The 15,437-nt window shown below is 36.3% G+C and overlaps 1 protein-coding gene across 27 annotated transcripts in view; it reads right to left on the reverse strand.

Moving 5' to 3' along the window:
- MEF2C (myocyte enhancer factor 2C) overlaps window positions 1-15,437 on the reverse strand; it is a 183,620-nt gene that overhangs the window by 14,536 nt on the left and 153,647 nt on the right. For all 27 annotated transcript variants that reach the window (XM_025387107.1, XM_025387097.1, XM_025387111.1 and 24 more), the window contains one exon: window positions 14,943-14,990. In XM_025387107.1, coding sequence (XP_025242892.1) covers window positions 14,943-14,990 — 48 coding nt within the window. The remainder of the gene's footprint in view (window positions 1-14,942; window positions 14,991-15,437) is intronic.

Below are 15,437 nucleotides of genomic sequence, written 5' to 3' on the forward strand. Positions count from 1 at the left end.
ACTTCCTCTACTGCCTCCGAAGGGAGAATAAGAGAAATCAGCTACCTGATTCAACAATCCTTGCTAGAAACTAGACAGTTGTCTTCTGAAGCTCTCTAAAGGAGACAATTAAACCTCACTGTTATTGTCATCATTACAAAACACAAGTATCTATTACCCCTGCATGAATGAGATTGTGTGCTACCCAGTGAGGATGCAAAGACAAGGCCCCAGGCTTGAAAAGCTCTGAAATCTCTTTGTGGTAATCCAATACATACTCATGGAAAACATAAAGACCAATACAAGGCAGCGTAGAGTTCACGGAAGAGGTAGGAATTGATGAGGGCCTTGAAGAAAGAAAGGGCCATAGGAAGATACACTAGGTTTGTGATGAAGCGGTAGGAAAGGGCTGAGGTAGGAGTTTATAGAGCCTGGTGAGGCGTACTGAGAGGAACCTGTTTAGAAGGGGACCTATGAAAAGAGAGGGGTATCAGAGGCTCTGGAGGGATGCAGGTGTTGGCTTGTGGAGATCTTGAATTCCAGGATAAAAGGCCTTGGGTTTATACGGTGGAAATGAAAGTTTCAGAGTAGAGGTATGACACAGACCTGTAAGTGGCAGAAAGATCTACTGGCATTGACATACTCAGGAATTAGTAAGGCTTGCTAGTGTGGACCAGTCTGGAGACTAGCCTGAGATAGAGGCCATGAGGAACTGGAAAGGCAGGGCAAAGGTATATTTCAGGAGATATTTATGGGAACATCTTTAGAAGCAAAATATATTTGAGGCACACTGCATAAAGCACGTTTGTTCTTCATATCCCCTTCATTTACCTGTCTCATTTTATGGATGAATAAACAGGCTGAATATATAACAAATAACCACAAGATTAAGTCTGTCAATTGGATTATGAATAAAATTATCCTAGTTTCTGGGGTAAAAACAAACAAACAAACAAAAATAAAACAAACTGGACACCCCCAAAACATGTGTTGAGCACACAGGAGTCACTTAAGAAATGTTGGTTGAATCTGAATATAAATTCCCTTCTGTGAGAAAACTTCTGGAAAATTAGCCAAATTCTCTAAAGCTGATAAATATGACAAACGCCAAAATTTTCTTTACAGTAAATTCGAACAGTATTCCGTGGCAAAAGCTGTTACAGCAAACAATGCATTTACCTTCTCTCACTAGAAGAAAAAAACAAACAAAAGAGAGTATGTTCACTTTAAAAAAATGCTTGACAAAATGGAGTGCTTAGAGGAGTTTTATATTTAATATGTCATCCTGAATCATTATTGTGAATATGTTATGAACTTAGTTTGAATTAATAGATTCTACGGGATAAAAAGAGAATGAGAACATCAAGGTCAATTCTGCTCTATACTTTGCTGTCAGCTGAAGGTCAGATGGACACACTGAAGACATATGTCACTTATCTATTAAGTCTGTGTGAGATCTGGTTTATATAAACAATCAAATGGAAAATTAGCTGGGTAATTTCAAAAGAAGGGGAAAAAAAAGATCAGTTAAGCAGTGCAATGAAGCTTGAATAGATCAGAAGAAACTAAAACCCCAGCTCGGTAGATGCCGATACTGGTTTGCATGGAGGAGTTATTTTGCTAAAAGGAAGTAAAACCGCTTCGTGAAATGTGTTGTCCTGTGATATGACAAGCACTGGGCCAGTGTGTGAAAATGGAAATGCTTCACAGAGGCCTTGAGAAAAGTTTTTTTTTTTTTTTTTTTTTTTTTTTTTTTTTTAAATTGAAATTTTTTAAAAGGGGCTTGAAAAAATTTTTTTTTTTTTTTTTTTTTTTTTTTTGCATTTTCTACAGTAAACTCTCTGAGAAATTCCAACAAAGCCTATGTCTTTTTGCCCACATTATTTAAACAGTTATTCAGGGCATCAGTAGGGGGAAAAAAGCAAACATACATTGTAGTTTTTCATTCAATAAATACCTCAAAACTAAAAAAAAAAGATTTAAAAAGCCTTCTACTTTTCTCTTGGAATATTTCCTGTTATTTGGAAATTATGCCATTTTAGAAGATTAGTCACATATTTTAAGGTGTTTACATACTGAAATGTAAAATATTTTGAACCATGATGACACTTTTAAATTCATATTTTTGGAGCATTGAGTTATTTTTAAGAACAAATAAATTCTGCTTTTTGCTAGTGAATTTCTGCTGTTTCTAGCATATTGTGCCAGCTAGCATTTTGGAGCCGTATAATAACCATTTCTGTTTCCAGCCACCAAATTGTTATTCTTTGGGCATAATATAGATTCAGGAATGCAAGACTGTGGATCCTAAACCAGTGATATAGAAACCTATCATTTGAAAATCAATGATGAATACATGCGTGTGGTTTACTGCTAAGAAGAGCCTGCATTTAAACCGGCTGGGAAACCGCAGCCTCCTCCTCACTCAGAACGCTGCGGCCTGTGTTGAGCCTGTTGTCCCACCTTAAGATAAATTCACCAAAGAGAATGGTCGCATTTAAATTCAGGGGTCCGGGAGGTGGGAAACACCACCTCCCAACAACCTTCTAATATACAGATTCAACCTTTATTCATGCTATGTTTTAAAATTACCCTCTGCCTGGACAATTATCAATTTAGACGTGACTGTATGCAGATGTCACATTCCTCTGACCACTTAAAGGCACAAAAATTATAAAGCAGGAGTGAATGGATTTCCTGATTATAGATTATAAGAAAATGAAGTACAGACCAACTTTAGAGTCAGTTTGTTTTATAGTTTCATTTGATTAAAAATATTGTTTTACATAAAAATAACAAATTTAAGCATATATGAGTTAACTTACATAAAGGATTGTAGAATCTACTTCTTCTGGTACAAGTTTGTATATCCTCATATTAAAATTAGTGTCAATACATAGAGCTTGAATGTGGTGTTAGGAGAAAAAACATTTTTCTCCCCAGTTAACTAGCAAACACTTGCTGCATTTTTTTTTTTATTGACTCCTATTTTAAGAAGTTGTAAATTCAAAGAACATATTCCTGGCTTAAGATATTATGAGGAAGGCATTTTGCCTTGTCTCACAGAGCTCACTTGAACATGTAGCTCTCTTTGAGCTCAAAGTTCTGAAACTTTCTTTTATTTGGATGTTTAGGCATTTTGAGTTTTCTTCACTTGTTCCTTTTTCTTTTCTAGGACTTTCAATTATGAATACAAGCATATAAGACTAATAAGCACAAACAGAACTAGTCACTATGGACCATGGCTAATTCTGTCATCGGCATAACCATTTTTTAATCTACCAAACTGCCATCTTCCATCATCCTCCCTTCCTTCTTCCATCTTCATATCCAATGAGATACCAAATCTTGTTCATTTTTCTTCAAAAATGCCTGTCTCTACTTCCACTGCCGCCATCTTAGCTTTGGCTTTCATCACCATTTGAATAAATATTCCAGCAACTCTCCATCTGGGCCTCTGGTCTCTAGTTGAGGGGCTCTTCACCAGGCCTTAAGAAGAGTTTCAGGCCTTCAGAGGAGTTCCTTAAAGCTGTGTTCAAACTTTTGTGCATTTGTGTGATGCTAACCAACTCATTCAAGGAAGTCTTTCTAAACTGCTACTTCCATCATGTTCCTTTTTATACATGAATGCTTAACACAGTTGAGTCAGTGCCCTGCCTGGCTCTCAGAACTGTCTACAGTTGACACACTCTATCTATGAAATCTAATTTCCAATGGACACAGCCTGCCTTATGGTCCTTGGAATATATGCAAATCTTTGCTCTAGCAGTTCAATAACTGGCAGTATTGGCTCTCCTGTTTAATTCAAATTTATCTTTTAAGGATCAACTGAAGTTCCAACTCTTTCATGATGCTTTTCAGACAACTTCAGCCCACACTGAATTCACTCCCGTCTGCTGCAATTAGAGGCAGTGATAATACACAGAGTACTAGTTCTTTATATGTTTCAGGTGCTTCGCAAATAGATACAAAGAATATGCTAGAAAAATTAAGAATTATTCAGGAAAGGCACTAAAAGGTAAGTTATTGAGGGACAACGAGGTGAGAACTGAAAATGTAATGAGTAACTTGGTAAATTCAAACGTCAAGGGTCTCTTCTCTTTATGCTACTTGAGAACATTTTACATTTTAGATAATGATTGCAAACTGATGACCAAGTACACTATTGAGACAAACCGCTTATCAACCATGTAATACGAAAGCCAGGAAATCATGTAAGTGCCCACCTACTAAATTTGTTTATAGAGGGTTAATTAAAGCTACTTTTCTACCTGTTGCACCTGTTAATCATTTCACAGCACATTACCTTAGCTAACTGCAAGTGGTAGACTCAAACAAGTCAGACATTTTCCCTAATGAAAATGAAAAGTTGAAGTCTCTGATATTTTCTTCCACACTGAGGCGTACTTGCTGCCACAGGTTATCGTTATATCAAGATAAATCTCAACATGAATTTACTCATACAGAACTTTTCACCAAAAGATGAGCTGCATGATATCCTAGGAAAAATAATGGTGGCAACGTGGCTATTCAGAGTGAACAGGAATTTATCAGATGGTTCAGAGAGAGGCTTTGTGGAGAGAAGGAATGCAGGACAGAGAGATCTTGCAGTTGAGAAGCAGGGGGAATTCCTCCGAAGATGAAACACCGGGTCTTGGGCAGCATACAGTTTTCCGAAGTTGAAAAAGAAGGCTTGGCTAACATGAACCTCTCAGATTATGTTAACTTCACACTGTAGGCTTTATACTAAATTTCTACCAAACTTTATACTCTAGAAAATGAGCGCCTAAGATAGCTTCCAAATTGTTAGCTTTGTTAAATTTGTGTTAGGAAAAGAACAATGATGGCAGTGGAAAGGAGAGACAAAAGGGGGTTGGACTGCTGTTAGAGAAGCTAGTTAGAATGACTTGCTCTAGAATACATGAGAAATGATGTCTGAATGAGGCAGCACAGAGGGAAAGATTTACAGGCAGCCAGGAGTTGGGGACAAGAAGAGATAAGGCAGAGAAATCTAGTTTCTACTCAAGATGTTTCTGTTAAGAGTTCTCTCAACCCTACTGAGCCTTAGTTTTCTCAATAGAAGTACTTCCTTAGTGTGAGAGAAGCATAAAAGTAATCTGAATGAGAGGCTCTCAGGTACTCATCTGAGGCAGTCATTGACAATCTTAATATCCAACAATATCAGCAATCGCAAACACAGTGTATAGTATTATTTACCAATAACACAACATTAAGCATACACATTAACTGCTCAGAAGATTACCAGGCACTTGTAACTGCTATGTAAGTGTTAGATATTGTACATGGATGTAAAGCACTTTTAATCCTCACAAGAACAGCCCTGTGGAATACTAAGAGTATCCCTATGAAAAATGAGGAATGAGAAAATCAAAGAAAAGGGAGGTCCAGGAATTTGCTCAATGTCAAACAGCTATCAACTAGTGGAGCTATGATTTGAACCCCAAGTAGTGTGTCCAGAGTCCATGCCTTGAAGTACAACACTACACTGCTCCTTCAGAACTGGTCATGCTGTGAGATAGTGAAAGCCCTTCTATGTCGAGTCTCATTTTCAAATTATGGGGATACAAATGAAGAGAGGACACGACTGATTTGTGAGACTAGGGACAGGACAGTCAAGGTTGACCTAAGCCAGAGGTGATGTGCAAGTTTGAGGGACATGTTGTAACTTGGGCACAATAAATAGTAATTTTGGTTCAGAAGACACTGAATTTGCATAAGGAGGCACAAAATGGTGATGTTTCAAACCACATTTCTGGTCTCTTTCTGGATAAATAAATATTTACAAGTAGGAAATACTGAGTTTAGCTAAACTGAACACCAGAGTAGCTGCTTTAACTTTCAGTGTGCTATTTTGAGTGGATGATTAAATATGCTTTTAAAAGTAGTTTTTGTAATATTTAAATCAATAATCTTCTCCCCTGTAATATACACAAATGGTAATGATGCTTACCTATTTACTGTCACTTTAGGAGACCAGCTTCTATCAGAAACACCCAATGTTACAGTGAAATGTCTAGTATTTTTTAGTATCCGCGATTAGTTGTTATCTGGGAAATAACTTCTAATATATAAATGTATAAAAATAATTTAGTAACTTGTTAATAGTATCTGATTTTGAGGGATTTGAAGCAAATTGCCACAGGAAAACATTAAACTGAAAATATAGCTGGACCTCTGAAGTATCGATTTGCTGCTTTTACTTCAACAAAATGTTTTACTCACTTAAAAAAAAAAATTAAAGCTATTTTGAAAACAGTTACAGCATACTGGGTTGTTAGACAGGAAATGTCACATACATAATAATGCTCACTATCATCAATTAATTTTATATTTTAGTTTTAAGATTAAAAGTTAGTTTCCAATATCAGGATACTGTTTTGTGCCTCAAATGAACATACATCTTTTTATTGAAAATCACTTTATATTGTGTATCGTAAGCTTGCTCATACAATCCCCTACTCTACTGGAAGTGACAGTTGAAAAAAAAATTAGTGGAAAAATATGATCTTCTAGACTGCAGACCTAGACTGAATGCCTGAAACCTTGTTACATGTGCTAGGAACTGTAAGTTACTCAGCTGCTGTGTATCAACATCAGTTTTTGTTTTTGTTTTTGTTTTTGTTTTTGAGAAAAAAAGATATTTTACATTGAATAGCTCTAAGAGAAAGGACAACCACAAAACATTCAGGGGTTGGAAATCTGGGAATGATGAAAATTTCAATATGCTTAATGTAGAATGGGGGCAAATCAGAGTTCTGATTCTTATCTTGCTAAAGACTCCTGAATAGGGATTCTTACACACAAAATAAAGGCTCCACTTTTTCTGGGGTTTTCTTAGGGAAATTATATGATAATGCATAATGTTAGACTATGAAGAAACTCCTGTGAATCCTCAGTGCATTCTGTGGTATATTCTTAGAAAAATACCCCAAGACTACACCAAAGCCAGAACTATTCTTGGCCATACCAGTTCGGGGGCATCAGACGTTCTAAAAAGAGAGCTGTCGCTTCTCTTTGACCACGTCACCTGATGCTGGACCAAAGCTTCAGGAATTTCATATCTAGCCTATTTGTCCTTGATGTTTCTTGGGCTGTGTTTTGCTCAGCGATTGTGTGTGTGTGTGTGTGTGTGTGTGTGTGTGAGAGAGAGAGAGAGAGAGAGAGAGAGAGAAAGAAATTAACAGTCTGTCAATGAGACAATGAGCTTTTAACGTACAGCACATACTATGTAAGCTCTGGATTATGAGGAGAGGTAAAGAATTTTTATTTATTACTGAGTTATTTTTCCAAAGATTCAGAGTCCATAAAGTAGGTTTGTGTTGGCAAACGACTTTCTCATTTGTCCTAACGGTAATGTGGACTTAGGCATCACCATCCCAGCTTTTGACAGATGAGGAAACTGAGGCTTAAGAAGTTTCCGTTACTTGACTGAGATCACCCTGTCAGCAAGGAAGAGAGCTTTGATTTGAATCCAAAATGCAGGTTGCTACCACTACATTACAAAAGCCAGATGTCTGAGATTTAGCAGGCATCCTTGTATTTGCAAATAAGGAAGAAATTGACAATCTGATGTTTCCAGCATACATATATAAAAAACCCAAATATCATTCTCCTTTGAGTACTGATTTACTGAAGGGATAGTTTTTAATTGCACCATAAAAATGCTATTGAACCACACTATCTTTAAAAAATTCCATTTAACTATGAATGATAGATTTATGACTCATTTAATTGTTCACTTCTTGAGATTTTGGGGCTGTCTCTTTGCTAAAAATGAGGGGGTGTCTTCATTATTGACACAATCGCTCATTCTTTCAGTCATTTTTATAAACAAAAATATTGAGACAGTATAAATTAGAGAGAGCGTGACAGAAGAGAAAGAATAATTACTTGTGGTTTTAACATTTACACAACTGCTGCGAACACATCAGAAGTTCATAACGTTCAAAGTGAAATGTGTTGCACTGAACTGTACTGCTCTCACATTCTGCTTCAGATTTATTAATACATCTGCTTTACTTCCACCCTTGAGGATAGGAGCCCTGTGCTGGACATCTCCGTGAAGCCTACTGGTGTGCTCCCTTCACCACACATTTCATAAATACTACCGGAACCGCATTAAACTGAACACTATAACCAGACAGGCTAGAAAAATCAAGAATGTAGATGATTATAACCATAGCTCACATTTATTAATAAACACTTACTCTGGGGCAGAAACTGTGTTAGACGCCTTGCATCAATTATCTCATTTAATTTTTACATCAATCCTGAAAAAGAGGAGTTTAACAGACTTTTCAAGGGCAATAGTGCCATTCCTAAAATAATTTGTAAACACATACTTTCCTTGGTTGTTTTATTATTTTGAATATCTGCCTCTGGAATCTTTCCCCAAACTTCAAAAATTTTGCTCCCTGGTTTTACAGTTTTCACTGAGTTGCTTAATATTAGACACAACTAAAGATTCAGTTTTCTTGATTGTTAGGTAAATTAAGGTTGTAATGTTTGAATATGTAAACTGGCCATACATTTAGTTTTCTCTTACTACTATATTATAATATTCTATACTAGTATAGAAGGGTTTTTCCCCCTTACACTTTAAATACAACATAATTGGTTCTTTATCATAACTGGAGGTGGTGGGTGGTCTCTAGGGTCAAGAAATTGTAAAAAGAAGGCATAATGTCTAGTAAAATGGATAAACTTAAATATTGAGTTAAAACAATTGAAATGGAGCAATAATAAACGCAGTGAATACTTAGCACCTTTTGGAGGTATCAGTTGGTTATAAATTTAAACTGTTTATCCAAGGTTCTTGGTACAATACTTAAGTTTAACATAGCTAATGATCTTTCAAATATGATACTGTATCATGACTAAATACTCTTTGGATTGAAATTCGACTGAAACATACTATGTAAGTGTAACTGTAAAATTTAAGTGATTGGCAAAGGTTTGTCTAAAAACAGCAGATTATACTCTTGGCCGACAGCCTTGAAGCACCGAGTGAGAAAGTCCCTGGTAAGTAAAAAATTGATTTCCAAAAGTGGGGGTTTTTAACCACATCCCCCCTTCAGCATCTGCTGTCTACTGATGCACAATGTCACATCACTGATGAGTATGAAAAAAGCTTTCCTTTCCGTGTTATCTCCAAATAAAATCTTATCGTGATGCCAAAGATAGGGAAGAGGAACCTAATAGGTGTATAAAGAAAAAAGACTGCTTGGGAAAAAAGACAAATTTTGAATAAAACTAGTATTTCAGGGGGAAATATTAACAGCTTGAATTTAATATTAAAAACAACCAAGGTTTTATTATCCTTCACACTAATAGGTTAAATCAATGGGATATGAGTAAAGAAACCAATCTTCACAGTAGTTTACTGTATATACAGAAGGATAGAGGATATGTTTTCCTGGGCAACAAAAATGCAAACTTGTTAAAGCCAATCTTTTAAACTAAAATTTTAGCCACTTCACTGATACTTTAAATCACTAAGTAAGAAATGCAGAGAAGTCTTTCTGGCTGATAAGAAAGTCAGCCAGGAAATTTTTGATAAGTATTCTTGAAAACAAATACTTGCAAAACAATGGTACTGGTCCAGAAAAATTAAGCATTGTCTGACCTTTCCTCTTTCCACTTAGTTCTGTTTTGTAATACGCTAAGTTTTTTCTTTTTCAATGCTAGATGAATTACAAAAATATAAGCAAAATTTTATGATTATATTATCATAAAACATTGCGTGTAAATGGATTATAAAAATATTTGTTTCTTATCTCCAATCTGAGTAAGTACTAAGTTCAAAGGTGCTAAGTCATGATCTAAGGTCTTGCTAGATGGAGTCCTTCCAGAGTCTGGAAACCAGATCTCCTATTCACTGCTCAGTATTTATCCATGGCAGTACACTGCCACCATCAACTCTCCACGTATTTAGCTGACATAAATTAAGCATTCCAGAAGTGACAATGCTTGACAACCAAATGCATAAAATGGTAAACAATTAACAATCAAAATAAGGAAACAGCTGTTAGTTTCTTTTTATATAAAATTATATCTAATTTACAATAAATGTTAATTAAAAGTATTAACCAATATACATAAATCTCCTTTGCCTTCTTGTCAAATAGCTAAGTAGATTGTAAAATTACCTTAAATGTTCAAAGGGATTCCTAAAGGTTTTTCTTTTCTTTTTTCTCTTTCTCTTTTTGGTCTCAACTACGAATCAATAAATCCTTGAGCACACTAGTCCTTTCTACTCAATAAAAGGCAATCATATTATCAAAGTGAAAACAAAGGACACTAACAGGATAGTGAATAATCCAACACAAGGCATTGCTGTGCTAATGGTTATTTCCATTAAATCTAATAACTACAAAACAACCGAACTTGATCTTACAATCATCAATAACCACTCAGATTAGCACATTAAAAGCTTTAATGTGGTTGGGCATGGTGACTCACGCCTGTAATCTCAGCACTTTGGGAGGCTGAGGTGCGCAGATTGCCTGAGCTCAGGAGTTTGTGATCAGCCTTGACAACAGGTGAAACCCCGTCTCTACTAAAATACAAAAAATTAGCTGGGCATGGCCGCATGCACCTGTATAGTCCCAGCTACTCAGGAGGCTGAGGCAGGAGAATTGCTTGAACCCGGGAGGCGGAGGTTGCAGTGAGCTGAGATCACACCACTGCACTCCAGTCTGGGTGACAGAGCAAGAAGCCGTCTCAAAAAAAAAGAAAAAAAGAAAAAAAGTTTTATTCATTTTAATGTACAGAGTTATGACAACATGTTATTTTAAAAGCAATGACTTTTCATTTAGGTTGCTGAAAGAATTAAGTAGTAGATGAATAACCATCAACTGAAACCTTAGAAAAGTCACTGTTACTAACTAAAGTATTATAATGACTTGCTGTATATTTCTCTTATACTAAGCGTACAACCCCATCCCGCTACTTCTTTATTACCTTTTGCCTTCATCTTTGAAAGTATTTCAAGTTAAGTGATGATAAGCAGTTCATTGTTTTAAGAGGTGATTTGTGATGATCTGAGATAGCAACCCACATTTCATTTACTGCTATATGTCAGCTCTTTAGGTTTTCCACTAAGAATATTAGAGGAGTTAGTGAAACTTTGCTTTACTGGCCCAGGGTACTCAGCCATTTAATCAAATAGTTAATTAAACATTCATATACTGTTTCAGAAAAATACATTATTTTTGTGAGTTACAGATCAAAGGTGTATCTTTTTGTATTGAAAATTACATAATTTTTTTGAAATGTTCCTTCTGGTTTACATCAACACTATTAAAACTTTATGGCTAGAAGATCCATTTTTCCCTTACTCAGCTGAAAAACATTTACTGAGTATCTGCTGTGTGCTAACGCTTATGTGTTAAACTGGGAATACAAACTGAATAAGAAACAGTTTGCCTCCACAGAGCTGAGTGTTCTAGAGAGATGTGCCCAGATGTTGCAGTCATAATGCAATGAGAAACGTAATGTTGGTACAGGCTGCTATGGAAGCACAGGAAAGAGGCGCATAACCTCTCTGTTAGAGTCAGGAAAGGCTTTTCTCAAATGGCTGAACTGAATTCTGTGGGATGACAAAGAGTGCTCAGTAGCATGAAGCAGGAGAAAGAAAGGCGTGCTAGGATTGCATAGGTAAGAGCAAGCGGCCGTGTCATTGCCAAGTGGCGGCACAGTGTAGTAATTAAGAGCACACACTCTGAGGCTGGGTGCAGAGGCTCATTCCTATAATCCTAGCACTTTGGGAAGCCAAGGAGAGAGGTCTGCTTGAATCCAGGAGTTCAAGACCAGCCTGAAAATCATAGCAAGATCCCATCTCTATAAGGAAAAAAAATTAAAAAATTGTCAAGCATGATGGTGCATGCCTGTGGTCCCAGCTACTCAGTAGGCTGAGGCGGAGGACTGCTTGAGACTGAGAGGTTGAGGCTGCAGTGAGCCCAGATCACACCACTGCACTCCAACCTGGAAGACAGAGCAAGACACTGTATCAAAACACACACATATACACACACACTATGGAACCCGACTGCCTGGATTCCTCCTTGGGTAATTACTTAATTTCCCTGTGCCTCAGTTTCCCAATCTGTAGAAAGGGCATAATGTGAACACTTACTTTAAGCGACTATTACGAAAATGATACTTTTTGCAGAGCGCACAGTAAGACCAGTTTAAATGTTTACTGTTAGTAGAGTTGGACGGCTGGGTTCTTGATGGCAGTGGCAGAAGGGAAGAAGGTTAAGGCTGGAGAGTAGGAATGGGCCCAGGGATAAGAGGTTCATGGGTAATTCTGAAAAAGAAGCCATAGCTGGATTTTTGGCATGTGAATGATGACCTACAGTTAGCTTAAGGTTTTAAGAAAGAACAAGCAGTCCTGGGGAGACTGGAGCAGGATGCAATATAAAGCAGGGAGGTGAATTAGGAGGTTCTAGAAACTTACTGGATGATGGTATGATAGAAAAGGATGGCTCAGGCACTGGATAAGAAAGATGCCACACTTTACGATCAAACTGAGCTGCAAAAAAGCGTGCTTACCTTTTTGGCCTTTAGTATTTATAGGGACATAAGAAATGTTCAACTTACTTCCTTCCCTCATGAGACTCTCCCTCCCCCTCACATTTTTTTTTCTTTTTTTTTTTTTTTTTTTTTACAAAGTGAGATGACTTGATTTTGAAAAAAACTGCAACTGCTAAAAAGTATTTAACATAATTGCAGTCTTGCCACTTGGTCTCAAGAGTTTCAAACTTTATCTGAAACCTTGAATTTCAATGACAATATGCAAAATTTGGAAGCTATATTTTGGCCTTTTTGCTTTGGTTTTCTTTTCTGAAAATGTGGCAACATTCTGGCTGGCCTTGTTTTCCTCTGGTGTTATGTGATTCTCTGACATCAGCACCGATATATTCAGCCTGACATATGACACTGGTTGGCATGAGAAAGAAGGGGAAGATGGCTGAGTTATGAGCAGGACATGACAGCTAAGCTTGAGACTAAGTGGCATCTGCAACAGGTGTTCCTTGGGACCAGAGTCAGAAAGGGCTTCTTCCTCTATTTTTAAAATATGGGTAACACTTTCACAGCTATATAGAAACTGTGAAAACTACATGCTCGTAGTTATTAGATACAATCAAGATATAATATTTATTATCAGCAGGGTGGAGCAATTCAGTGTCTTTCTTTTTGTTTTCTTCTATTTCTGAATTAGAAGATTCTCATGCCTATGGTAGAGGTCCTGAGGTAAGAGGATGAATTTGCTAAGTGCATAAGATTTTGTTAGTTCAATGATACTATATCCTATATGTGTCAAACTTTTATGCCTACAGGACTGAGAGTCTTCTCTATCCCTAGAGGATCATTAAACTTAGCTGAATTGACAATGACAGAATAATTGAAAAACCAAACATTTTTTATTTTCAATATAGGATTCTAAAGCATTCTAGCTATTAAGCAGTAACAAGCCACTTTCATCAAAGCTGAGTAGGCCATGTTTTCCTCCACATTTTTTTTTTTTACTACTTTTAATTACTTTCAGAACTACTACTAGCTGTTTCCATAACAGCAAGCAAACCGGTGCAGTGAGATATTGGGTAAAACATCATAACATCTAACCCATTTTTCTTACATTATATCTTGGTCTTTGTGACCACCCAATTCTCAGTCCTCGCCATTTTTTCTAACCATAGTGTTTGGCAGACACTTGGATCCAAGAAACGTTGGTCTGGATTTGACCCGGTTCTCTAATTTTGAGTCTGCAAACCACAAAGCATTTTTTGAGGGAAAAAAATTTCATTTCCATGTCCAGCAAAATATTACGTGAGTTTACTCACTAATTTGACTCGACCTAATTTTCAAAAGATATATAAAATAGGAAGCTAGTGTTATTCGTCTTGTTTGCTAATCACTGTGTAAGTCTAATACTTTTTCTTCATTATTCACTGAATTAGTGAAGAGCCAGCATCAGAAAAGAGAAAGTCTACCCTCAAATAGATATATTTATAAAAATGTATTTGTAAACCAATTTTCTTTATTTTCTTTCTTATAATTAGCAGGCTATTCTACTTGACCCTGGCAAAATATTTTAATTAGGCTATCCATGGCTATTTCAATAAACTTGATTTTTTTTGACATTTCAAATGTAACCTTGTGTCATTCATGCCTGCCTCCTACTATTTTAAATGTATAGCATGTTCCAGCTGCAGAAATTACCATGGTTACTTGTTATGCCAATAGTGAACTGCAGTTGGCATTTGAAAGTATTGTGCTATCTTGCCTCTGCATTGAAAATGACATCAATATTTCAATAATCTTGATATTATGAATTAACATGGAAACCTGGAGATATGTGACTCAGACAATTATTGGTCACAGTGTAAGAAGTTCTTAGCTGAAACATATTTTAGGGTCTTTTTGGGATGCATTATACTCATGTTCTCTAAGAGCTCATTTTAATGCCAATGTGATTTTATTTTATTAACAGTATTGTTGAATGATTACAATCTTAACCCCTTCTTTTCTTTATGTACTCTCCTTTAGAAATACACAGAAGTTCAATATTTCTTTGGGTGGAAAATGATTCACATTTAATGTGAAATAATTAACAGAGAATACAAAAGTATGGTTTGCTAAAGGTACTCTTGTGTCCAAGGATGGTATCCGGGATTAGGTCGATTGGATCAGAGCCCTTAATTCTCTGCTGAGCAGTTGAAGTTTTATTAAGGAAGGTTCTAGTTAATAAATAGTTTTCTTTTAAGTTATTGTTTAACCACTCCTGCTTCAGAAAAGTGCTTTAAAAATTATTGGTGTCATTTTTCCAGGCCTCTCACAGATCTCTTAACTTTATTTGTTCAAAAGACTTTGTCCTGCAAATCACCTAGTAGAACTCGGAACAATGATACATACTGCAGTATGGAGTCTGTGCTTACCTGCACTGGTGCCTGCACCAGATGTGAGGTCTCCACCCATCAGACCACCTATGGATTAAAGAGGAAGATCAAAACGAGAAAGGCTAAAGGCCCACAGAACAAAACACTTTACCTTTAGCAACCTCAGTATTTTGTCCTCTTGCAATAGTCATAAACTTGTAAAGTACAACCCAAGTCAGATGGCTGACATTTGTTTTACTGTGCCATGCTGTGCTCAAACGTTAAAAATACATTCAATCACTGACATTTTGCAGAATCTTTTTTTCTAAGAAAGTTACATTTAAAAAAATCCAGTCTTTGGTCTCTGCATTTTTATTATTTCTAAGTCTAGGTTTTCTCTAAGCAGATGTTTTATAGAAAGTGAAAGAAAGAGTAAGGTCTACTATATGCTCAGATGACTTCACATTTGATGTTTAGTTCTTTGTAAATATGTTGTATGCCATTATTTTTGTGTAATGTTAATTGTCCAGAAATTTGATCGTTTCATGAATCTAC

The sequence above is a fragment of the Theropithecus gelada genome, chromosome 6, assembly GCF_003255815.1.
Source record: "Theropithecus gelada isolate Dixy chromosome 6, Tgel_1.0, whole genome shotgun sequence".
Taxonomy (NCBI): domain Eukaryota; kingdom Metazoa; phylum Chordata; class Mammalia; order Primates; family Cercopithecidae; genus Theropithecus; species Theropithecus gelada.